Source organism: Perca fluviatilis, chromosome 17, assembly GCF_010015445.1.
Source record: "Perca fluviatilis chromosome 17, GENO_Pfluv_1.0, whole genome shotgun sequence".
NCBI lineage: Eukaryota > Metazoa > Chordata > Actinopteri > Perciformes > Percidae > Perca > Perca fluviatilis.
Window position 1 is genome coordinate 14,653,285 of NC_053128.1, and position 25,412 is coordinate 14,678,696.

Genomic DNA, 25,412 nt, shown 5'->3' on the forward strand with positions numbered 1-25,412 from the left:
TGGGACGAGAAGCAGGGGGAAACAGGGATGGAAGCAGTCCACAGGCAGGCGAGAGGGAGAGATTTACCTGCACACTTTACCTGGACGTCTGTCAGACCAGACAGTTACAGAGTGACCATGAGAGAAAGAAAGAGAGACAGTGAGACAGACACGTACAGACACGCAAGGCCGCAAGAAGGAAGGCAGGCAAAGAAAGTGAGGGAGTCACAGGACATGCAAACAATTACCCGAGAGAGTCGACAGGTAGATAGGTAAATTGTTTGTTGCTTGGCTACACCATAAGGAAAATATATTTATCAAAGTAGTCATCTAGCTGATACTGAACAGTAGTGTGTGTCACACTGACAGACACACATACACAGAAGCACACTGATAGACAAATATATAGATTATCAAATAAAATGAACAAACCGATGTAAACACAATAAATTACATGAATATGATAACGGATATGAAAAGACATGACAAAGCACACACAGTGTGAAAACAGACTCAGAAGTTATCTGTGCAAGAAAGGGGGTTTCAACAACATCGATACAATGCAGGAGGTAAAAAAAGACGACAAAATAACTTTTATGATCAGAAAGAAGGACAACTTTTACGGTGAATTATCTGTAACCAAGGGGACACGCTTAAAAAACAGTGCACCATTACATACTAGGGAGGTGTTTGTTATTACACATTCAATTGAAATAGAAAAGTAACCACACACATCATGGACACATTTGTTTAACTTGACATTTGTTTAAAAAGAATGATTTGCCAAACATGATTTGACATCCACAAAGAAGAACGGACTGACTGACAGACATACACAGATCAATACATGTATCAATATATTAAAAATCCTCAATATTAATTATCTATTCTTGTTTTCTTAACCTTAAAATAAGACTTAATGATTGAGGAAAAGTATGTGATTATGTATTCTAGTTTCACTGTTTGTCAGGTGCATTTTACTTTTCTGGTGCGGTGTTGCTGAATAAGATCACAGCGCTGTACAGTTACCGAAATCTTTACATGCTAATGGTGAGACAAACTGCGAGACTGCCTGATAGAAATGACAGTGAAAAGCACACAAAACCACCCGGATGAACAGGTTTTGGTTCATCAGCAGGTGGGTGCTCCGGGGGGAAACGGACTAATCGGTAAGAGGACCCCTGACCACACTGAATATAAACAACTGAACCAACAAAACCACAGTACTGTATGAATACGTAGCGAGTGATAGAAAAGCAGGCATTTGAACAGCGAAATAGAGACAGACCTTGACAGAGACAGGCAGCCGGTTATCTCTGAAGGCCTGGAAACTGAAGCTGCGAGGCTGCTGGGTGGCCTTTCTGATGGGCACGAGGTTTCCAGAACACTCCAAGTGCAGCGGCATGCCCTCCATCAGCTGCGGAAAGTTTCACAAAATGGTAAGGGTGAGAAGATAAATCAGAACAGCAATGGAGCATGAGAAAGATTTGACCCTGGTAAAACGTCGGTGTGGATCGATATCATGAGACACAAACTCCTACTCCTCTGTACTGCAGAGAACGCTCTACTTGTAGGATCATGCCTCCCAAGATGGAGAGGTTTTGAGAGTAATGCCAGCAATGGTGTTAGCCTTCTTTCTTTCTCTTTTCTTGCATTGCATCTTCTAATCTATATCCTTAGTATGACTCTAGTGTAGTCACAATTGCATATATATTATATAAATTATTCTTTAGAAACAAGAGCCAATTGCTTCAAAGTGTGCATATCAATTTCTTTGTCACGTTGTAGTTATGAAGGTTATATGCACTGTCTGGGAACTATATTTGCGGTTGCCCTTCTGCAAAATGTTCCTTTGCCACCATGCTGACCTCAATGTCACGACTGCGGGCCACTTCGGTGAAGTTTTCATGCAGCTCCAGTGTTTTGTCCATCTTGTCATCTGTCATGCAGTAACAACGCAAGCGTCCCTCACGTGCTTCATTCATCTTAGCAAAAATAACAAACTTGGCCATATATGGAACAGACATCAGCTCGCGGTACAGCAGATTGGCAAAGGTCACTGCCTCTGCCGTGCGTGGACAGTCTGTCAGCCAGAATCTGGACAAGGCAGGAGAAGAGAAATAAGAAGTGTGCAAGAGAGGAGGGAAGGAAAGCTGACTGGTAATGCATTTGTTTTGATTACCGCTGAGATGCTCACCTCGCAGAAACATTTGTGGTGAAGTTGGCACAGTTGTGGGCGTACATTAGCTTAGTGGTTCCGGTGATGTCCTCCCACTGGGCTGGTGCAGTGCCACCTGAGACACAACAACCGCATTGTCATTCATGCCCTGAGATCCAAGGTAACAGATGCCTACATACACCCTTTTGCAGCACATATTATAAGTACATCGAAAAACAATAAATACAAAACAATACAAAAAGTCATTACTTTACAGAGAACACTGGCAAACTTCTTGTCTTTTGGTTTATCTTCAAAGTGGGCCCTACCAATGACACTGCAGAGGAGGCGCAAGCTGGTGGTGTCCCCCTCCCCAGCATCCCGAGGACTCTCCCGCCAGGATGGTGGCAAAGGGATGCGTAACCCGATTGGACGGTGAAATTTGCGTCGGCGTGGTTCGATGGTAACCACTGGGCTGAAGGTTGCTTGGTTTCCAAGATGCCGAGTCAGCAGTTCATCAGGGATTGGCTGCGCCTGAGGTGGTGGTGGTGGGAGAAAAGCTTATTAAAAAGCAGGATGCCAGACCGTTTAAAAGGATATGAGGTTGAAGAAGGCTTGGTGTATAAAATAATGTGAAAAATAAGCTCAAGCACAAACACAATATATAAATGATGCAGTAAGTATAGGTGAGCCAAAAGAATAGTACATAGGCAGGGAATATAATTAAAGGGAGGGTACAGAAAGAAAACAGAGCAACACGTGCAATAGACTGAAACATCAAACTCACAGCCATACTCACACATGCAACCAATTCATATTTCACACCTGACCCAACTCAGATCAGTGCATCAGCTCGGTCAGTGTGGCTCACAACTTAAATCAGGCAACTGAGGAGTGATGAATGGCTGGATAAAAGGAAAACATAAACAGAGCAGCATAAGGCAAAGCAGAACTCAGACCCATGCAATTTCCTTAAATAACATCAGTGCTGTGACAAATCAGTGCTTCGACAAGACAATGTAAACAATGTATGCTGAAGTGACCAAAAAAAAAACTGAAATGTGAACCCATAATCCTTTAATAATTTCTCTGCCATGAAGAACTAAACCAAGCGGAAGAGTTGGGTGAAAAGAGGCAGTCAGCATGAGTGCCAAGTTCCCATGTGTGTCTATAGAGGTCTGGATGAGTGACTAAAAAGCTAAAAGCTCCTGTTTGACAGGACAAACACCATGTGTTGCAAATGCTAATTTACAAAACGGTGGAGTATGGAAAGATAGGTTGAAATACTCCCTCAGGTCTAGTTCTTGGCAACTATATGCAGGTTAATGTCTTTTTGTAAAACCTTACGTCATTTTGTATTTTAAAGGCCCTAAAAAAACAATTGTGTTTCTCAGTCAGGGTCATTTAGAACAGTTTTGGTTATTTCACACGAGAGATTACTGCATTTCTGTTCTTTCCCTGGCTTTTCTCAATGGCTTGAAGTAGGAGGGGTGCAGTTAGAAAAAGGTGATGCCACATACTTCCATGCACCAAGTGGAGTTTAGCAACATTCAAATCAAAACGTGTTGAGTGGTTCTTGTTTACATTGCCAGCACTGACAGTAAAAGACAGCTTTTTATTGTTAAACTCTAAATAGAAAAAACCTAGCTGATTTCGTTTTTATTTTTTTTTATTTGTATCTTATTCTATTGAGAGTGTGCCAGATGCATTAAAGGCATTTTATATATATTTTTCTAAAAGACGAGTGCCTTGGTTTCTTCCTTGATGTCTATTGAATTTGTTCATGCCCCCTAACAAAGACCATCGCCTTTTTATCACTAATATAAGTTCCAAGAAGCTCTCCAATCTCTTCCGTTCTTACATAAACATTGTTGCTGATGTACTCATGAATATTTATTGTCACAGATACATTATTCACAATTAAAAACAAGTTTTAGGGGCTTTAAACCTATGAAATAACCTGTATCTAATACGTAGAGGTTAATGTTTCACATCAAAAAGAACCATACCAGTGTTTTGAATACTTTAGCCCTTTTCTACAACCATGCATATTTTACATTACTGCTGATTAGTTTCTAAGGCATATCATAGTGCTTTAGATTTTAAATATTTTCTTCATATCTTTGAGGTAGCTGTTGGTTTTAGTTCAGTTTCAGCAAAAGCATATTTGTTGTTCACTGTGATAAATTAACGAAAGCAAATGTTTACTGTAATTAAATATATAGAAACCAATGACTATACTGTAAGAAATGTTATGCAGGAAAATGACATTTCCATTTTTTTACCATGATCACTATTTGCACTAAATAGGAAAAAACGCTGGATCAAAAGATATGGAATCAAAAATGGTTATACTCATACAACAATTCATGAACTTCCTTCAAACATCAAGGTTCACAGCAATAAGAGAATAAAGCATCTGTCTGCAGTCAACAGTACGCATTTTCTCTTGGAGTCTTAACTCCAAGAGACTGAAGGCAGCAAAAACTGGAATGCCACAAGCAAACACATTGGCATAGACCATTGAGTCACAGACTGAGAGTCATTCATTTCTGAAAAACACCAGATTGTCTCTGTTGTACGAGCAAAATAAAAACACCCAGGCGATTATGAAAGATGTACAAGATCTGTCATGTCATGTTTTTAAATCTGCAATTCCCTCCCCTCTTCATCGTTCCTGCTCATGCATAATGCTCTACTGCATGTTAGCTCTCCCCTTCTTACCTGCAGCCCCAGTCTCACTCTCTTGGTGACTGCCGTCTCAGGGAAGATGGCCTCGACATGGGGCACCAGCTTAGTGTTCAACCGACCGCCCTCTGGACCGATCAGATCGCTCTCCTGCTGAATGCGGGAGACCACAGCGAAGTAGAGGGGGAAGTCAGTGGAGATGATCCGACGGATTCTCTTCTTCTCCAGCTCGTCTTGACTCTCCAAGTCTACACACAAGAAGCAGTGAAGAGGAAAATAGAGAAATAAGGTCAGAAATAGAAAAAGAGACACAGAGGGAACAATAAAGAGAGTTGAATAAAAAGAATGCAAGCTACACATGTCCAGGGGAGGAAAAAAATGCTCTTCTGCGTCGATGCTTAGACAACTCTCCTATAAAAAAGTATCTTCTCTCTGTATCTCTAGGGTCATACATAAAGATTAAGACTGAAATGCGTTACCATCACACTGACCTTCATCCATGCCATTCAGAATAGTTTCCAGCACTTCGTCACCATAGCGATTGCGATGTTCCTTCCACACTGAGCCATTTTCGCTGCGGAGGACCACAAGCTCTCGGTCCCCTCGGCCCAGTGAGGCAAAGTGGGGGATTTCCACTATTACTGGCCTGTAAACAAAAAAACAACCAAAAACCTTCATAAAAATCTGGATTAGAAATAGGTTCTTTAATCTTCTTTTATTCAAAACACGGAGCATCGTGATTTAGTTTGAAAACAAAACAAAATGAGGGTTGTGATATAAAAAAAACAGATTTTGTAACCTTATTAGAAAAAACTAAAAATATTTTGTTCTGTACCAATATTGTTGCTGGGATTATACCATGATTTACAGAATTGCCCTGATATAAAACAGACCTATTACTGTCCACTAGATGGCATAACATGGTATAATTTATTTTCAAATGACACAAAATATAGCACATTATTGTCATTATCTTATATAAATCCAGTGCAAGCCATTCTTACTCCTAGTTCTTCTGTTTAAGCTGACAATGTAATGAAACTGAAAATTGCAGCAAACAAAACAAGTACAAATCACACAGAAAATGTTGTACAAACATTCTGATTCCTATATTACCCACCAAAACATAAATATGATTTGCAGTTACTGCCAGATGCTACAAACATAAATGCACATATGGGCTAACACACAAAAACACAAAAGTAATTTTTTAAGTGAAGACCATAAAGTTGGCAAAATACAGTAAATAAACCAAGTACAAAGTTGACTGACCCAAGGAACTGCATACTTGATGGCCCTAGGGAGATGATACGGCTAGCAAGCCCCTCCCCCTCCACCAGCGGAGGAGGTGTGGTCAGTTTCTGAGGTTTAACCAGACGGCAGGTAATGCGTGTTGGTGCGGTGCAGGTTCGAGGAGGAATGATAACTCGCAGGCCGTGGTGTCTGCTGCCTCGCATGGAGCCGCCTCGGGCATCCACCATAAAACTCACCAGGAAGCTGAGGGTCAAACCGTGACACGATAATTAATCATCTTTAAACTTTATGTTATCATGATCAAGAGGCATTTAGCATTAAAAAAACAAACAGGAAGAGTAGCAATGTAAAATGTTACAATCAATACAGGGCTTTCCTAAGCAAAATTCTTCCACTGAATGAAACAGAAATTGATCTGGTCTTTGTCTGTTTCAGAGTGATTCATAAAGTAGAGAACCAATTCACTATGTGGTGCCCTTTTCATTTGATTGTCTTAATATGGCAGGGGAGGACAGGCCATCTGGAGTGGCCACTAAGTGCAGCAAGAATGACATAATTAGACTTTAAAAAGAGCCCCATGCTGTTTGATCTTGCATTAAGGGAGCTTCATGCAAGTGTGTGTGTGTGTGTCAGGGTGACTCTTCTCCGCTCATGAGTTCAATCCCCTCACTTTATATTCTGCTTTTAAAATGCTGACTCATTGTGCTGTGCATAAATTACGATTAGGCAAACTGCTGCTATATAAATGTTGTACTACTAACAGTAAAATACCGTAATTACATGGGTTTTATGCATTAACAATATAAACAAAGTGTAAACACATGGACAGTTAAAATAGTTTATGATCCTCAACTGACCAACTTGTATCATTTATGTATCAAGCCATTTACAGTTTAAATCCTGAGTTCAATTTAATAGAAAACAGAGCTATATGTGTAATAATTTTTTTGACATTTGCCAGCATTGTAGAGGGTTGGGTGTTCTGTATCTGTGTATCTGTGGTTCAGCTTCAGGGATGTCACGACACCAGCGATGATCAGTGATCATAATCTGGAACTGGCCGAATCTGCAAAGTGCAGCATTCTCAGTTGTGGAGTTTGTGAATATGCCTTCACACTACAGAAATCTGCGTTTTGTCACGACTAACACAGCAAATATTATCTATCTATAAATTGCAGGAACGTCTGTCTTTCTGTGTGTTTTGCGCATATCTCTCGAACCGTTAGTCCGATGGATTTCAAACTTGGCAGGTGTCTTGCTACGGGCACGAGTAAGTGCAGTACAGAAATGCAAAAGATATCGTTAAATATATATCGTAAAAGAAGCACACATTGGCTTTTGCCGCTCTAGCCGCTGGCCACTCCCACTCTCACACTGCACACAGCGCAGGACCAGGAGGAAGAACTCTTCTTCACTTTCCTGGAGCACGAGCAGATAGCTGAAAGGAACATTGCGACTGTTATGTGGAATAAGGTTGGTGAAAAAAAGGCGCTACGCTTTTCCATGGCTATGTTTTCACTGAGAGGAAACTCAACAAAAAGCCATTTGCCAACACTAAATATCAAACAAAACCCAGACACTATATGGTATTAAGTTGCTGTGACGAACAGAACAGGCAGAACATAACGTAATCTCGGAGATTATTCCTTCACAGCGCTGTGCAATGCGAGACAATCTCAGAGCTGAACTGGGCAGACACATTATCGTCGCCATACCACCGCGAATCAAATCCCCTACTTCACCGTTAAGCCACTAAACCTGTATGGAAGTTAACACCTGCTGAAATGTTAAATTCGTTATCAATCATACGACACAAGACAACACCGTCTCTCTCTCTCTCTCTGCGCGCGCGCGTGAACACACACACACACACAAACAGTCCGTTTCTGGTGGTTGATGAACGCAGATATGTGCTGATTAGCACTCATAACGGGCATAATAAGTTAGTAGTAGGGTAAACAGGGAGTTGCATATTAAGTGGTTTGGGGTCATTCTGTAATTTGGGGGTACAATTTGGTATTGATGAATTCTACAAGCAGCAATACCACAGGCCAAGCAATCGGCCAGTTCCAAATAGGCACATTTTCAACAGCCACTACACTAGTTTAATAACATCAAGACTTTTCAAGATTGTCTAATTCCCCCAATGAGGCCCCTGTCCCTCACATACTATACATGTGAGTCTAAATTCTAAATTCAGAGTATTCTTTGACTGATAATCACATATTTTCCCCTTTATTTCTGACAGCTGGGGCGAAGGAATGCGCTATCCCTTACATAGCGAATACCAGCTCCTTTGCTCCAGCCATCGGATTGTGGCCCCTAGGGAGAGAACAAAATGATACAGAAATACTTTTTTACCTGCAGCCATTGCACTTCTAAACAAGGCTAGCAGGAGATGATGTACTCCATCCATGCATGGCACTTTAAGCCTTTGAGTGAGTGGTTGAGTGAGTGAGTGTGTGTGTGTGTGTGTGTGTGGTGTGTGTGTAGAAGCACTCTGTCATGAGTTTCGTAGGAATATTTATACTTTAGACTATTTTTGATACTGTGATGATACCTGTTTTGATGTATTTGTCCTGTAAATCTGTTTTGCTGTGATGTCTTAACTGGAATGCTGAATCTCTCGTCTCCACAACAAATTTACACTTGGGTACTAATAAAGAAACCTTCAACCTTATTCCATCTTCCTTACCCTTGCATGTATGTTGTACTTTTATTTGTGGTATATACTGGTAATCTCATTGAATTTGCCCAAATCCCTTATTTATGATGAGCCTGGCAAGCACCATCAATCAATGACGTAATTCAATAAAATGAGGATTAACATGCAGCAAATTGTTTTATTAGCTGACCCAGTGTGAATAGGGCTAGCCACAGGGCTAACGTTGTCTGAAGTCTCCGTGGCCGGGCTGCTCGGGATAAGAGAGTCTTCATCATACTCCTTTGGCAGGGGGATAGGCGTGTGCTGAGGTCAGAGAGGGAGAAAAAAAAGCACATTAGAGAAAGTGAGAAAAAAGAGTGACAAACAGAAACAGGCAGAGAAGAAACCAGAAAAAGAGACAATCTAATAGAAGAGACGGAGAAAATCAGAAACCAAAAGAGGAGTTAAAAATAAACGTTTCACAAATTAATATTTGTCTTTAATTGGATCAAACAAATGTTTACAAAATGTGATGCGCCCTCTAAACGTCATGAGCCAAGCCTACCTGATCCAGCAGTACAGTCTCTGGGGACACACAAGGGATCCTGGGAATGGCAGGAGAATATGGCCTACAGGAGAGGAAGTGAGAATAATGTAAGACAAGAAACAGCTGACTATTATTCTGCAAAAGAAAATTATTTTATCTGATCCTTCTCATAATTTAAGATAGAGATACTGTAAAAGATCCATGCAAGCCATTCAGTAACTCACTCAATCCCAATTTGGGACATCTGTTATGTTTAGATATTCTTGAAAATAACCCTAAACCAGTACAAAACTCAGTTTTACTAATTTACTGCAGCACAAATGCAGAAATGTGAGTACACAATGACTTACGTGGTACCCATGCCACCCTCAAAGTCTCTAAGGGTTTTCTTTGGGGAGAGGAAGTCATCGTCCTGGTCCTTGAAGTCATCAAGCTTCAAATAGCGTGCCCCGTCCATCCCGAGCAACTCGTCTCCTGTGTGAAAAATGGAGAAGTAAGAAAGGTGGAAAAGGAGCAAAGTGGGGAAAGTGGGAAAAAAAAAACGAAAACTGGAAAAGAACAGGTTGCACATAAAGAATTAAGAGAGAAAAGGACGAGACCAGGGGAATACAGGGCAAAATGGTGCTGATCTCAACTCTCAAGTTATTCCACTCAGTCGTACAATGTGAGTTTCTTAATTAAATCTGCCAATGGAATTCACCCTTTTCCCCCAATGCATTTTTACTTTTTTTCATTTTTCTATGAGGTCTTTTCACTTGAATCCAAATAATGTCACTTGATTTAATTCCCCAATAGACAATAGTGGTGATTGTTACACCACCATCCTTCCCATCCCTTTATGAAAACCACAGAAGAATGGCAACAAAGCAATCTCAAATCTCTAAGCAATGGAGTTAAACTAACAACAACCAGAGCCAATGGAAACCAAATGTGTGAAAGAAGGGGATTGGTGAGACAGTGAATATTAACACAGTTTTGGACACTGCATGGACGGCAAACTGCAAGGCATCTGGTGACAGCTTTTTTTGTGAGCATGCCCATTACAGATGAAATCACATGTGGTGATGGTTGTTTCTGTGTAGAAGAAAATACCTCAATTATTAAGGAGGAATGATATTGAAATAATGATCAAAACAACAATAGTAAATGATAAACCGCTTCACAAAACAGAGTTGGTCACAGACAATTAAACATTCATTAGTACAAGCTGTACAGGTAAACAAACCGAAAATGTTAAGGTGCTCATATTATGCTCATTTTCAAGTTCATAACTGTATTTAGAGGTTAAATCAGAATTGGTTTACATGGTTTAATTTTCAAAAAACACCATATTTTTGTGGTACTGCACATTGCTGCAGCTCCTTTTTTCACTCCACTCTTGTGTGTTGAGCTCTCTGTTTTAGCTACAGAGTGAGGCATCACACTTCTATTCCATCTTTGTTGGGAGTCGCACATGTGCAGTAAGCACTGCTAGCTAGTCAGTTGCAGAGTATGAGGGAGTGCCAAGCTAGCAGCTAGGCGAGCATTATAACGTGTGTTACAAAGTGACGCACGTTCGTCACGGAAGTAAAGGCTGGACTACAATAGAGCTGTTTGGAGCAGTTTGTGAACAGTGTTTTCTGTTGGAGATGGTAAACCTATAACATGCACAAAAAAGATATATAACACGATAAAGGAAAGGGAAAAAGCCAAAAAGCATAATATGAGCACTTTAAAGAAGAAAAAGCAATACAATTAAACAAGTACAACAAGAAAAAAATTAAGCTTATGTATAAAAAAATTGCTTTCAAAATTAGTTGTAAAATATTACACTGATTTGAATACATTTTTTAAAACACAAAGACGACTGTATAAGCAGCAACTGTGAGTGTCCCAACTGGGGCATAGCATGTGTTTAATTTAGCTTACTGATCAATTGGGTTGTAAAAGAAGCACATTGTCTGGATTAGAGAAGAGCTGTTTGTCTTATAAATGCAGAATACTAAAGTTCTGTCAATAATGAGTCCACGAACAGATGTGCATTGAATGCTGGTAAAAGAGAAAAATGCCATGACTACATGCTGATGAAAAACAGACACAATCCAATAAATCTTGGAGCCAGAGGGAGAGTAGGGGAGAATAAAGATAGAGAAGATAAGGATTGATAAGATAAAGATCGAGAAGAGCAAACAGGGCTGGAGTTGAGATCAGAGTCAGAGGAACTGATTAAAAAGACAATTAGTGACACACAGAGAAAATGAGAATTGCAATGAAGGCACAAGTTCACTAGCCACCAAGCCAGAGATACAGACACAATCCTACCTAAAGTTAGCTGGGCAACCCCTACAAAACAAATGGAAAAGGAGTGTTACAAACAAGTTATATACATGTTTAAATTCATGGTGGTACTTTGATGTGTCAGTGTACCTCCCATACAGTCTTCTTCTACCAAAATAGCGAATTAGAGCTGAAAATTAATTATCATATCATATTAAGTGTACAGTTGATAACATAACATAATAATTAAGTCGAATAGCCCACCTTCATCTTCTGAAACATCCAAAATCTCATCTACTGTCTCAGGGAAACTCATCCGGTGCTTCTCTGTAGTGATCTGTGTGCAGCAGACAGAAGGAGGTTGCAAAAGAGAGAGGGAGACGGAAGGGCAGAGGAGGGAGTGAAATGGGAAGGAAAGAGAGGAGAATAGATAGGAAATGCTGAATTACTTTTGCAAGCCGATGAGGGAGCTGAATCTGATCAAAAGAAGACAACTCTTTGATTGAACAACTGAGTCATGGTATGTCAAGGCTACTTCTTTGCATACTGGTGTAACCATGTGAACCATGCATGATGTGTTGCTTACTGCGGAGACGGACTCCTCGGTAACCAGTTTGAGCACATCAATGACAGAGATGTAACCCAGCCGCTTAGCAATACCCAGGGGAGAGGTCCCATTCTGTACAGAGAAAGATGAGAAACATCACATAAAATATTTCCTACATTTTTTTAACTTTGTTTAAAAGCATGTCATTCTTTTCTATAGAAAGAAAAAAAGCACATTTTCATACACTTGAAGGCAGTATTACAGTCGAGTGACATTACAGTACAGTATATTGACAGCCATTGGCAATTGTCAGAGGCAAAAGGACATTTTGTCAAATCTGTGTTAGCATGGTGTTCATATGAATGGAGCCCTGCCCCTGTGCACCCTACTAGGACCTTGGCTGATGGCTCAATTTCTGGTAGAAAAAACAGTTAACCAGTAACTTGAACTGTGAATAGTGTATCTTTTTTAAATAAATGAATGTATGCCATGCAATTTAAATCATGTTACATAACAGGTATGATAGGAGAGGCCAGGAAGTATCCTTCAGTATCATCTCAAGAGACATGTCTTTGATCTTTATTTGGATCCCCATTCTCTGCCACTAAGGTTTGATTTGATTTATTGGTTTATTTAGAAGGGGACAGTGCAATTTCATAAAACACATGAACAAACATGGTTAAAAAAGCCAGAATTAGCCAAATGGCTATTTTTCATCTGTAGTCCCCTGGTAGCAGCTACGGTCCACACACAAAGAGTCCTTTCCTTATCTGCTTTCACATTATCTATAGGATGCATGTTTATGTTTGCCCAGAGAAATCAGTGTGCAGGTACAGAGGGAATGACCAGTGTCGAGGGGAAGATTTTAATAGAATAAGGTATTCCTAAAAGGTGAACTCACTGAAGTAATCTCATTGGGCTGGGCTCCGTGTTTTAACAACAGGGTGACAATATCAGTATGGCCCTGCTGAGCTGCCTGGTGCAGAGGGGTGTAGCCAATCTGGAGAAAAGAAGAGAGGATACGGTCAGACAAAAGAAGAAACTGAGATTAAGTATTTTCCTTCTAGGATTCTGGCATGCAATCGCTGGCGGTTAAACAGTGTTTGAATAAAGCTTTACAGGTGACGTCTAACAGAAAAAAACCCACAGCCAGTCATTAGGAACATACAGTAGGAAGTATAAGTCATATAGATTACGTTCTCTCATTAAGTGAGATAAAGGTCGTTTACCCTTGTCTTGCTATTCACATGAGCCTGCTGCTGCAGGAGGAACTTCACCATCTTGATGTTGCCATAGTGACAGGCCACATGAAGGGGTGTGTAGCCCATCTGAGACAAGGAGATAGATAGAGAGAGAGAGAGAGAGAGAGAGACAGAGAGAGAGAAAGAGAGTTGGCTGCTGTTCAGTAGCTTCATTAATGCCTCTTCATGTCTATAAAGAGGCCTTGTGTAAACATTTGTAAATAAACATGAGCGTGCAAAATTGTAAAAAGGCAGCAAACATTACACATTATGAGAAATGAGTATGCAGTCATTTAAAAGACAATCATTTAATCTCTTAGTTTTAGAAAATCCATTTTTATCATTTTTAAGATATTTGATTGTATCTACATTTTTTACGTCTTAAATACTGATGAACTAGTGTGACTTTGTGCTGTTAATTAAATATTTATAGATTTTCATTAATTTGTTTAAAAGAGAAATTAAATCCACTATCCACTTCTTCATTCGCAGATGGACAAAGAATTTTTAAGCAAGCCGCATGGAAAACCTAAAACTCTGATGAATAATATATGAAAATTGTCAACAACAGAAAAGCCCAACGACTGTTACAACATACTGTAGCTCTGGGCCATTCAGGCTAATTTTTGACGGTCCTGCTGACTACATTATGGCACTGTTTCCAAGAGTTATTCCCAAAGTGGAATAAGTCGATTCAGTGTCATAATTTAACTCATCTCAGTGTGTACCAGAGGAGGCAGTGCAACGTACCCGTGAGGCAGCGTAAACGGAAGCTCCCTGTTTGACCAACGTGTCAGCAATTCCCACATGACCTTCCTGAGCCACAAGATGCATAGGGGTCAACCCATTCTAACAGACAGGAAGGATGGACAAGGAAAGGACCGTCAATCAACTTTCACTCTCTGGGATTGATACGTGTTTATCAATTCTTATATTTACCTTGTTTCCCAGATTAACGTTGGCCTGTTTGGAGATGAGCAGGGCCACCATGTCGGGCCGCCCCTCCTGAGAAGCCAGGTGTAGGGGCGTGATGCCTTGGAGGGACTCGGAATTGGGTGTTGCCCCATTCTGCAGCAGACAACTGGCCACCTCTATTTGGTTCTGCTTGGCCGCTATGTGCAGGGCTGTGTATCCGTTCTATAGCGAGAAACAAGGACACACAGACACACACAAGAGTGGGAATCACTTTTAATAGCTTTTAATGTCTAATTTTAGATTCCAACTTGAAATCTGTCATAAGAGAGTGCTTCGGTGTACAAAGGCTGTCATGTAAGTTACTGTATGTTTAAGTACCACACACTCATTTGACCTGTTTATAGAATGTGTGTCAGCAATGGCATGCTGTGTTGGCCTGCCTGTGTGAGTATGTGCACACACATATGTGAGCATCTTACTCGGGCAGTGCTGTGTGCAGATCCTCCCTTGCTGACCAGGAGTCTAACAACATCCAGGTTGTTGTGATGGACAGCCACATGAAGGGGTGTCAGACCGTTCTGTTAAACACATAACCATGTACACATATATAAACCCATAGACACGCACACACACGCACACACGCACACACACAAAACATGTATATATGAAACACGTACCACGATAATCTATAACTCAGCTGATATCCCAAATCATCTCTACGGGGTCATATATTCAGGCTGATTTGCTTTTAACAGGCGTGTAAAGAGTACTTTATTGTGTACTGCAGGGAGCACAGATTGTCTCACCTTCCCAGCCGCATTAGGATTGGCCCCTCTCTCCAGAAGGAGCTCAGCCACGTCCACCTTCCCATATTTAGAGGCCACATGGAGGGGAGTGAAGCCTTTCTGCTCAAAAGGAAACATGCTTGTCATTATTGTATATTATACCCACTGCTCTTGGAATAAAAACAGGTTTGCCTTTACTAGTGTAGTGCTTAATGCAGACCAGCTCAGTTGAGGCTCTACTCTTCTTGCAGGAATTGAGCATTCATGCATATTAAACCATTCTTTTCTCTACCTTTGTCATCTTGATCTGCTGTGCCCCAGCATCCAATAAGATTCGAATAGTGTGGACATGTCCTTCACGTGCAGATATGTGTAACGGTGTGTGGCCCGCAGTTGTAGCCGAGTCAGGGCTGGCCTTGTGCTCAAGGAGCGTCTTGACAAGCTCCTTGTGGCCCATGCGGGCCGCACAGTGTAGTGGTGTCTGGTCATCCTGGACACAAGGAGAAAGAGGTCAATCTATGATTTAAACGGGGAAACGGATATCATTAAGTAGTGAGGAATGAAGTCACACTACTAGCCAGACATCCAAACCATTCTACCACTCATGTATGCTAATTTCATTATGTACTTGAGGTGGGCCTTATGAAACTTTTCCTGTAGTTTAAAAGGCAGCAATGATCGCCTCGAGAAATACTGAATGGCAGCCACAGATGCATACAGTACAAACATAAAGTTTGTTTATGGTTTTGATGACTATATTAAGACAATATGGCTGGTACCTTAGCCCTGGCATCCACTTGTGCTGCGTTCTGCAGCAGGAACTGAGCAACTTCACAGTGTCCTGCTCTGGAGGCCATGTGGAGGGGAGTCTCCACTTTCTGTTGTAGATGAATACAGACAACCGGTCACTCACATGACATAATAGTTAGAAACAATTCATGCTCTTCCAGCAATATTCTTTTTAATAGCTATGGCTTTCTGTGCTGGCGAAAAAAGAGACATAATCCATCTATGGCTAATTGTTGCATGTTTGACCTACGAAATTAATCTTCTCAGGTAATTAATTATTGAATTCAGCGTGGAATACATTCTCTCTTAAAAATGAATAAAATATCAATTCACTGGACTGGCAATGTCGGACAGTGATTTAAAAGAAAAGATGAATTAAGAAAGACTAAAAGTTTTGGGGTTAAAAGGAGTTCATACCACATTGGAAGCATTAGGTGAAGCCCCTCTCTGGAGCAGGTTCTTCACTATGTTCAGATGGCCCATGAATGCAGCTACATGAAGAGGAGTGAGACCAGACTGCACACACAAACACAGACACAGACAGAGAAGGTCGCCAAAGCTCAATATCAAAGCATTACAGAAAAGTCAGGTGACATCCTAGTCTATAAACCACATCTGACTGACTGGCATAAATGGATTAGTGTGAATGTAGACTTGAGCTGTTTGGACAGCAAAGGACAATATTAATACATTATTAATTAATATCCAACATGAATTATTAACAATCAAAAAATAGCCAGTTTTGAAACTTTAAGATGAATGACACTGACATTAGACGGGGGCTATATCTTTGTGAAAATGTATTCCTGTCCAAGCTACACACGTTCTACCATGAACTTAAATGTGCATGTAACAAGAAAATAAAGAAATAAAATGCAAACATGTTTGTTACAAAAGACAAAGAATGCTTTATGAATGCCGCTTGGGTGAAAACTTTTCTTCACGCCAGAAGAGTGAGTAATTGATCAATTTCAGCCTCTGTCCCGGGTGGTCACATCGTCTCACCTCTGTAACAGCTTCCAGGGAAGCAGAGTGCTTAAGCAGCAGGTCCATGGACCGCATGTGGTTCTTCTTGCAGGCGATATGGAGAGGTGTGAAGCCATTCTGGAAACACAGATAAAACAGTTCAAGTCCTGAAGCCAGAGTCACTTTATGCCTTTTGATCCAGAATTTTACAGAATTACTTTAATATCACGGTTGTCTCCCTCCGGTAATGGTGATTTGTCTGATGTGGTGCTCTGCTTAAGGAATGCAGACTGAAACACTAGTATGAGCGTTAAAGATTAGATTTTGCTTTTAAGCTTTTGCATGTCTTCGGTTATATATATATATATACACCTGAACCCTGTATGAACTTCTGTTGAAGTTCTGAGCCACATGGACACAATATTGGCAAATATATATCAATAGATACACAAATTATACCTATACAAGTAAATTAAGAAATCATTGCTACATTTACCTCCTCTCAACCGGAAGATCACAATAGACATAAGACAGTCACTATGACCATCTTGATTGATTGTACCCCTATTATATTTCAAAGTCATCTAAACTAAACAAGAAAACTAACATTCAACAACAAACCTACCAGAGCTCGTGCATTGGCTTTGGCCCCCTTGTCTAGTAGGACTTTGGCCATCCGATGATGACCACAGTGGGCTGCTACATGAAGAGGTGTTAAATGGTCCAGCGTGATATCATCAATCTCAGCGTTGTACTGCAGTAGCTGCCTGACACAGTCCATGTGATCCCCCTGAGCTGCCATGTGGATGGGGGACAGACCATTCTGTAGGAGGGACAGAATGGGACACAGACAGAGGTGGGAAAAGTTAAGGAGAGAAAAAAGAAAAGTGGGTGTATCATGCTGTTTTCTTGTGTTCAAGAATGCTCAGTATGAGTCCTTAGAGGGGATATATTCAACGCACGGTGCTAAATTACTGGCAGATGATAAAACTGGCAAGGAATCTTGTGGCAATACTATCTGCTAGTAGTATGAACATTCGTTAAACAGACCAATCTTAGTTTTAGCTAAATGTATTAGCCAAAGTCAGAGGAAAGCATATAAGTTTCTAGCAAGCTGGTTTATATGCTGATAGGCCTTTATAGGCCTTGGGGACATCATTAGTCATAAAACATGGAATCTCAGTCAGTAGTAAGACTGAGATTCACAAAGTCAAAATTAGTACTGAACAGTAAACCCTAATGACCAATGCTGATTACAGAGCTCCAAAGCATAGTCATTTCTTAAAGCTACATTGTGTAAGAATTTCTCCCATCTAGCAGTGAAATTGTATATGACAACCAACCGAATATTACTTTCTAGCCCCTCCCATTTAACTCCTACGGTGGCCGTATTATTCCAACAAGTACGACTTCGTCTGTGAGTGTTCCTTCTAGTGTAATAGTAGTTTTACATTATTTTGGTACCATTTCATTGCTAACATCAGATATCAGGTTCCCAAACATATGCAAGCTAATGTTAGTAAAGTATCAGTGCTATCGTTATTCTGTATATTGTACTAGATTAATAGTGTAAGGCAATATTTACAGCATAGGAGAGAAGTAACAGAGGTTTGTGTTTTTAATAGACTTCTCTGAGCAGTATGAACAATGTCAATGAAACCGAAATTAGCTCTTAGTATCTCCATCATTTACACGCAGCTGTTCTAGCTGTAGCTAGTCTGTGTTACAACTCCATTACGTGAGTTGTCTGCCAGGGAAATCACAACACATATGATTACGTTTCTGTTACAAGGTAGACAATCCTTTTTCATCATTGACGCAAGGAAAAGTATCCTAGACAAATTCTCTTTTTAACTTCCTTGGCGACTCCGTTACATGTCCTAAAGAATAGGCGTGATACTCCATCTTCAACAGGCTTTTAAACTGCCGGCAGTCGCGAGTAATCTTCTCCCCCTCCCTGGCATTCGTCACGGTGCCACTGAGTGTAAAAGCGTGAAAGGCGGAGGTATGTCCCTCTTTGGCTAATGTATTTTAAAGATGGAGGCGCAACATGGCGGCCGTCATTCGAGCGACTCGCTCGAATGTATTCTGAATGATTGTAAATGGCAGATTCTACGTGTACGAGAATATTTTGATTAGTGGGTGGAAGTAATTACACAAAAATGTACACAATGGAGCTTTAAAGACAACCACAGCGGTTGCAGTATTACATTAAATTCCTCTACCTTGGTTTTAGCCTGGATGGGAGCACCGTGTTCCAACAGAAGCTCAATGATGCGAACATGACCATTCCTGGCTGCACAGTGGAGAGGAGTCAGCTCGTCCTACAAAGAAACGAGTAAAAAAAAAGAGAGAGGCCGGAAGAGTAATTGGAAAGGTGCTAAACGACATAAGAGACAGAAATGAGCAAATCAGCAGGGAGTAAGACAGATGGAGGAAATAGATATCGGGAAGGCGTTAAGCATGCATACATGACAAAATGCCAGAGCTGAGTGGAACACACTAGCTTACAGTTAATAGTACACTACCTTAGTTGTGGCATCAATCTGTGCTCCTCTGTCTAGCAGTAGTCTGACCATCATCACATTGCCCCTCCTGGAGGCTATATGAAGGGGTGTGATGCCATTCTAGAAAAGCAGGGGCATGTATTAATCATCAACATTTGTAATCATTGCATCAAGTCTCTGGATTGCTTTAAAATATGACAAGACAAAAGTATAATGAAAGCTGATCTATTGAAAAAATAAATGTATAGGGCTATTTTCTCAACACACAAAGTTTGAACTACATTTTTGATTCATCATTCCTTTGAACCTACAGCTGAGATAAACTGACCTTGGGGGTGAAGTTTACATTGGCTCCTCTGTTCAGTAGCAGCTGGGCTACACTCATATTCTCATAGTGGGCTGCAATATGGAGAGGTGTGAAACCAGTCTACATAGGAGAGAGAATCAAAGTATAAATAAGGATAAAAACAATCTATTTATATCACCTTTGAAAAAACAAGGTTACAACAATGTGCATGACACAGATTAAATAACAGTTTGGGACATAAAGTAAGAAAGAACAGTCAGACAATACCCAAAATATTTTATAGCAGTGTGCTTTGAAGATTATTCTCATAATAAATTGTATTTTTCTTTCGATAGTGATTTGCATTAAGAAAGCTGTAGCCCGTTTCCCTTCAGTATTTGATTGTAGAGTTTTCTTTTCATTCAAGGAAATTGCATTGTAATTGTGTTGTTTCTGCTCTTGCAATGTATTTTTCTTGTTCTTTCTGGCTAATTATATTGTCATAATACACTAAGTAAACCACTACAACCAGTAAACACACACAATCTCAGTGAGTGTATACCTTGCTGAGAACATCAGCGTTAGGGTCGTTCTGTAGCAACACTGCGGCAGTGCGCGTGTCGTCGTTTCGTGCGGCGATGTGCAGTGCAGGGAGGCGGACCTTGCCCTTGGTGCCATAGTTGATGAGCAGTGCCACAACATTTTCATGGCCCTGCTGCAGGGCTACTGCCAGTGGAGTGAAGCCATCCTGAGAGAGGGACAGGAGAGCGAAAGAGAAAGGATGACAGAAAAAAATAGGGATGTCAGAAAGAGGCCAGGACAAGAAAGGAATGGAGAAGAGAAGAGAAGCGGGAGGTATTTTTTCTTTGCCTGAAAAAAGCTGCATTTTTGTTTAGTGCAAACTCACAATGAAAACTTTCAGTTTGAAGAGACACGTACCTCAGTTGGGAGACTCTGATTGGCACCGTTCTCGAGCAGGAACTTGACCACCTCTAAGTGATTCTCCTGTGCTGCCATGTAGAGAGGACTGAACCCTTTCTGTTAGGGCACAAATATATTATGTAAATTTACATATACACAAACACACAATAATATGGGCCTCAACCCATATTAAAGAACATGATATCAGCAATAAAACACAACGCACGTCTGCTTACACACAGGTATTTGAGATTCAGCTGATCTGAGAAATAAATAATTAACATGTATTTATCTTTAGAAGGACAGATACTGTATGTAAATATATGGAACTCTTTAGCAAATGTGTTACATATGCAAGCGCAGAAATACACAAATGCATGCATGCATACACACACACAGACTTGGCACATTCTTGTCTTGCTCAAAGCTTGCAGTGACTCACATGTGACTGGGCATTAACGTTGGCACCATAGTTGACAAGCTCAGCCACCACTTTCTCCTGCCCTGCCAGCGCTGCGATATGGAGAGCTGTGTTCCCTTTCTGGAGGTCACACACACACACACACACACACACACACACACACACACACACACACACACACACACACACACACACACACACACACACACACACACACACACACACACACACACCGAAATAGAGAGAGGGAAATTAAAGTGAACCAGAAGAACATGATTTTTGTGTTTTGTATGGATCCAGTATATAAGATAAAAACTTGACGATGAACGTGGTACATTGTCCATATTTACATTTAAGCCATTTAGAAGCAAACCACCTACACTTTGCCCATTATAACAAAACCAATGATGAAATAAGTATCCTGAATAATATGCTATATGGTAATATATAGATCAAAGGATTTACTCTCTCAATAAAAACCCCAGCCTTTTCTGTTCAGTATTAAACTGAAAACCCAAACTGAATAATGGATTTTATTAAACAGCTTTTGTAAGCATACAGAGAGAACAAAGTACCTTGGTGGTGGCTTCCAGTTCAATGCCAGAGTGCAATAGCTCCAGGACCATTTTGACGTGCCCTTCTTTAGAGGCCAGGTGTAACCCGTTGAGACCATTCTTAGAAAGAAGAAAGAGACTTTTAGTCACATTAGAGTTAAAAGTAAAACATATAGAATACCATTTTTACCAACTCATATTAAAGTATTAATAATTCATAGCCACAAACTATTGCACATTTGATTAAACATCGTATCTTAAACTTTCGTAATAGTATGATAATCCTGTTACTAATCAGGATTATTATAATCACAGTCAGCATTAACTACAAAGTGATGCCACATCTCTCAGGGCAACTTAATGAGTTAAGTTTTGGTCTTATGAGTTAGTGTAATAACACACACACACACACACACACACACACACACACACACACACACACACACACACACACACACACACACACACACACACACACACACACACACACGTGAAGAAACACATCCTACCCTCCTAAATCAATTAAAAGAACAGATCTGTGCAAAGATCTCTCAGAATTCTCTTTCCATCCTTGGCCACCTTTGGCCTTGATCATTATGGTCTTGGCCACATCCATTAACATAAAGTATCTCACAACCTTTCAGAATTACCAAATGTGCTATTAGTGCAGTGGTCTGAGAAACCACCAGACTGTAATGTGTTTGACTCCTGCTACTGAACATTGTCAAACTCCCAAGTTTGTAATCACGCTGTGTTAAATGAAACCAGTCTATGGATGGAAATGTAGGAAGGATGAGAAGAAGAAACACACTGCATTCCTTCAGTCTCATGCCCCTGTGAGCATGGCAACAAATGTCAATTTTCCCGAGCTGTGCGGAACATCACTTATCTAGTTACTGTATCTCTACAAATGACTGATAAACACACAACGACAGCAGGAGGACTCAGTTCTGACAAAATGAAAAACCTGCTGAGGCTGATGAGTATGGAGGAGATGGAGGAGTTTTATCTCAACATTGTCTGTCTGTCTGTGTCTCTCTGGCTGGCTGACTACATATTGTATTAGTACATTTGAAGCTGCAACCTGCCTGCTGTAACCAATCTGGCCACCAGGAGTCTCAGTTATCCACACTGTGCTCAGGCTTCCCATCATACTGCGGTGTCACTCAATTCAAATGGGTAACACGGTCTCTCTGCGAGCATGCGCAGAGTGACGGGAAACACGCAGTGTATCAGTGGCAATTACACGCACTGTTAAATACAGCGTGTCTGCTGCACACACGTTGGACATTCAGTTTAGTTTTTTAACACAAAAATAACACCTTCAAACACCCCATTTCACAAACACCTAGATGTGAATGATATGCATTTATGTATACACAGACAAAGGCACAACAAGGGTATGTAGTTAGATACCGGTACCTTTAATAAATACAGGGAAAGAGAGGAAGAGAGAGAGCACCAACAAGAGCCTGCAGGGTGGTAGGTATAGCAAGGACAGGCTATTGCGGCAGAATCACATCAATCAATTATAAAAAATACCATCTCTGTCCTTGCCTCAGTCCTCAGTAAAAAGCCATCAATATAATAGAAAAGAAGAAGAAAAAAAGAAGAAACTGCATAAAGGAATGAAGGGAAATAATTCCCATTAGAGAATTACATTTAGGGCCTTTAGAAATATAATTGATCACATGGTTGTGGGTATGAAATTCAATTATTGTTGATCATATTGACAGTAATTATCTAGTTAATTACAATCATAATACACAGACCTTTGAAAATTGTGCAAAATGTACATTTCGTTTCATTTCAATAGTCATCTATCTTCCTGTATTTTGGTTTCTGTCTCTCTCTGGGGCATGTGTTGCATGCATCAATAGTACAACACAGATTGAGGGTGTTGGGCAGTTCATTCTTAATACCCAGACTTCCATCTCACTGACAGTGTTTTGTCTGTGTATAAAATGATTTGTCTATTCATTCATAAACATCACTCCCACTCCACAACAGCCCTAAAGGGATAGTTCGGATATGTTAAAGTGGGGTTGTATGAGGTACTTATCCATAGTCACTTATCTACAGTAGATGGTGGTCAGCACGTTTGGAGTTTGGGGAACCAGACCAGCGTACCGACACAAAAGCTAAGCAATGTACTGCGGTTGATGGGGCCAGCACAGGCAGCCGCAAAATTTTATTTCAGCCACCTAATAAAAAGGCCCACTTAAAAAAATCAATATCAGTTTAAGTGTACGCTATATTTAGAATATTTTCACAGCTTAACCTTGTCATCAAACAGCTCTTTCCTTTGGCACTACATATCTGTATTCTTGCGCAGAAGCGCAACAAACTGTATTACACCGCAGATCAGCTCTTTGGGTCAGGCTTTAAGCTGTTTATAGAAGAGAAAACAAATATGTGATGAATGAGTGATTATGATAGCAACAAGGCAATTCCCTGTGGAGACAAGAGGAACCCTGTTTGAGCCAGAGTCTACAGAAGAACTTCTGCAGTGGGGAACAGGCCGAAAGAGAGAGGGGAAACTTATATGGAAAGGAAAGTGCTGTCTGACGGCAAGGTAAAGCTGTGAAATTAAATTATTATAGCGTACACTTAAACTGATATTGGTTTTTTAGGTAGCTAAAATATGTTTTTGATGCTCCCCTGTCCACAGCAGTACATTGCTTAACTTCTGGGTCGGTAATCGTGCTTGCTTCTCCAAACTGGGGTCGTGCCGACTGCCAGCTACTGTAGCTAATACACTGACTATAATAATAATAATAATAACTTTTATTTACATAGCGCCTTTCATGAAACCCAAGGACACTTTACAGAATTACAGTGGCTATACTAAGGGAGGTTGTTGGCTGTGGTGAAGAAGTGGTGTTTCAGGAGATTTTTTTTAAATGTCCAGGGAAGTAGCATTTCGAATATCTGCAGGGAGGGTGTTCCAGAGGGATGGGGCTGCAACACTAAAGGCTCTGTCTCCAAAGATACAGAGTCTGGTGTGGGGAATCGAGAGCAGGCCAGCGTCTGAGGACCGCAGGTTTCGGGGTGGGGTGTATGGATGGAGGAGGTCAGAGAGGTACAGTGGAGCCAGGGCATGGAGGGATTTGTAGGTGAGAAGGAGGATTTTATATTTGATGCAGGACTTAATTGGGAACGAGTGAAGGAGGATAAGAGTTGGGGTGATGTGCTGCCATGTCTTGGTGTGAGTGAGGACCCTGGCGGCAGAGTTGTGGACGTACTGGAGCCTGTCTAGGGTTTTGCTGGGGACCCCAGACAGGACTCCATTGCAGTAGTCCAAACGGGAGGTAATGAAAGCACGTATGAGGGTTTCTGCCACGGAGTCAGAGAGTGATGGCCGGAGTCTGGAAATGAAAAGATGAAAAACTGCGGATTTGGTGATAGATTTGATGTGAGTATGGAACGAGAGGGTGCAGTCTAGGATTACACCAAGGTTGCGGACCTCAGAGGATGGGCAGATGGCACACCCGTCAACATCCAGGATGAGATCTCCAACCTTCTGGAGCAGTGCCTTTAGGGGGGGGGGGGCTATGGATAAGTACCTCATACAACCCCACTTCAAAAGATCCTAACTATCCCTTTGACACAACAACTTACAGTCTATGTATCCAAACCACACATATTCACTTTCACACATTCACATTCATGTCTCATAGTATTCAATCGCCTGAATTTGTTGTGTTATGGCCATGATGTAACAAGGTGTAAGAGAGCAGACAGTAGGGCTGAAGATTGAGAGGACTTTAATCTAAGATACTCAATTATTAATGCACACCACTTTAGACAAAAGAAAGAGAATCAGGAGGTCTAGAAGTCGTGAATTTTTAATTTTCTTTTTGGGTCTTTTATTTTACATCCTTTGCTGATTTTGCAGAATGGCATTCCATTGAGATTACAGTGACATTATGTGGTGCATTCAAACCCCTCTTT

General features: G+C 40.8%; 1 protein-coding gene across 6 annotated transcripts in view; it reads right to left on the reverse strand.

Annotated features, from left to right (window-relative positions):
• Window positions 1-25,412, reverse strand: part of ank1b (ankyrin 1, erythrocytic b) — a 107,242-nt gene that overhangs the window by 13,267 nt on the left and 68,563 nt on the right. For 4 of the 6 annotated variants that reach the window (XM_039779624.1, XM_039779622.1, XM_039779621.1 and 1 more), the window contains exons 4-34: window positions 21,480-21,578; window positions 20,926-21,024; window positions 20,502-20,600; window positions 20,125-20,310; window positions 19,605-19,703; window positions 19,298-19,396; window positions 18,995-19,093; window positions 17,395-17,592; window positions 16,809-16,907; window positions 16,221-16,319; window positions 15,794-15,892; window positions 15,307-15,504; window positions 15,036-15,134; window positions 14,709-14,807; window positions 14,254-14,451; window positions 14,065-14,163; window positions 13,303-13,401; window positions 12,975-13,073; window positions 12,113-12,205; window positions 11,791-11,863; window positions 11,572-11,592; window positions 9,621-9,744; window positions 9,289-9,352; window positions 8,935-9,047; window positions 6,098-6,322; window positions 5,317-5,471; window positions 4,862-5,073; window positions 2,467-2,671; window positions 2,177-2,273; window positions 1,848-2,076; window positions 1,268-1,396 (exon numbers count right to left, since the gene is read on the reverse strand). In XM_039779624.1, the coding sequence (XP_039635558.1) occupies window positions 1,268-1,396; window positions 1,848-2,076; window positions 2,177-2,273; window positions 2,467-2,671; window positions 4,862-5,073; window positions 5,317-5,471; window positions 6,098-6,322; window positions 8,935-9,047; window positions 9,289-9,352; window positions 9,621-9,744; window positions 11,572-11,592; window positions 11,791-11,863; window positions 12,113-12,205; window positions 12,975-13,073; window positions 13,303-13,401; window positions 14,065-14,163; window positions 14,254-14,451; window positions 14,709-14,807; window positions 15,036-15,134; window positions 15,307-15,504; window positions 15,794-15,892; window positions 16,221-16,319; window positions 16,809-16,907; window positions 17,395-17,592; window positions 18,995-19,093; window positions 19,298-19,396; window positions 19,605-19,703; window positions 20,125-20,310; window positions 20,502-20,600; window positions 20,926-21,024; window positions 21,480-21,578 (3,906 nt within the window). The remainder of the gene's footprint in view (window positions 1-1,267; window positions 1,397-1,847; window positions 2,077-2,176; window positions 2,274-2,466; window positions 2,672-4,861; window positions 5,074-5,316; window positions 5,472-6,097; window positions 6,323-8,934; window positions 9,048-9,288; window positions 9,353-9,620; window positions 9,745-11,571; window positions 11,593-11,790; window positions 11,864-12,112; window positions 12,206-12,974; window positions 13,074-13,302; window positions 13,402-14,064; window positions 14,164-14,253; window positions 14,452-14,708; window positions 14,808-15,035; window positions 15,135-15,306; window positions 15,505-15,793; window positions 15,893-16,220; window positions 16,320-16,808; window positions 16,908-17,394; window positions 17,593-18,994; window positions 19,094-19,297; window positions 19,397-19,604; window positions 19,704-20,124; window positions 20,311-20,501; window positions 20,601-20,925; window positions 21,025-21,479; window positions 21,579-25,412) is intronic. The other 2 variants (XM_039779625.1, XM_039779623.1) reach the window with 1 other exon arrangement.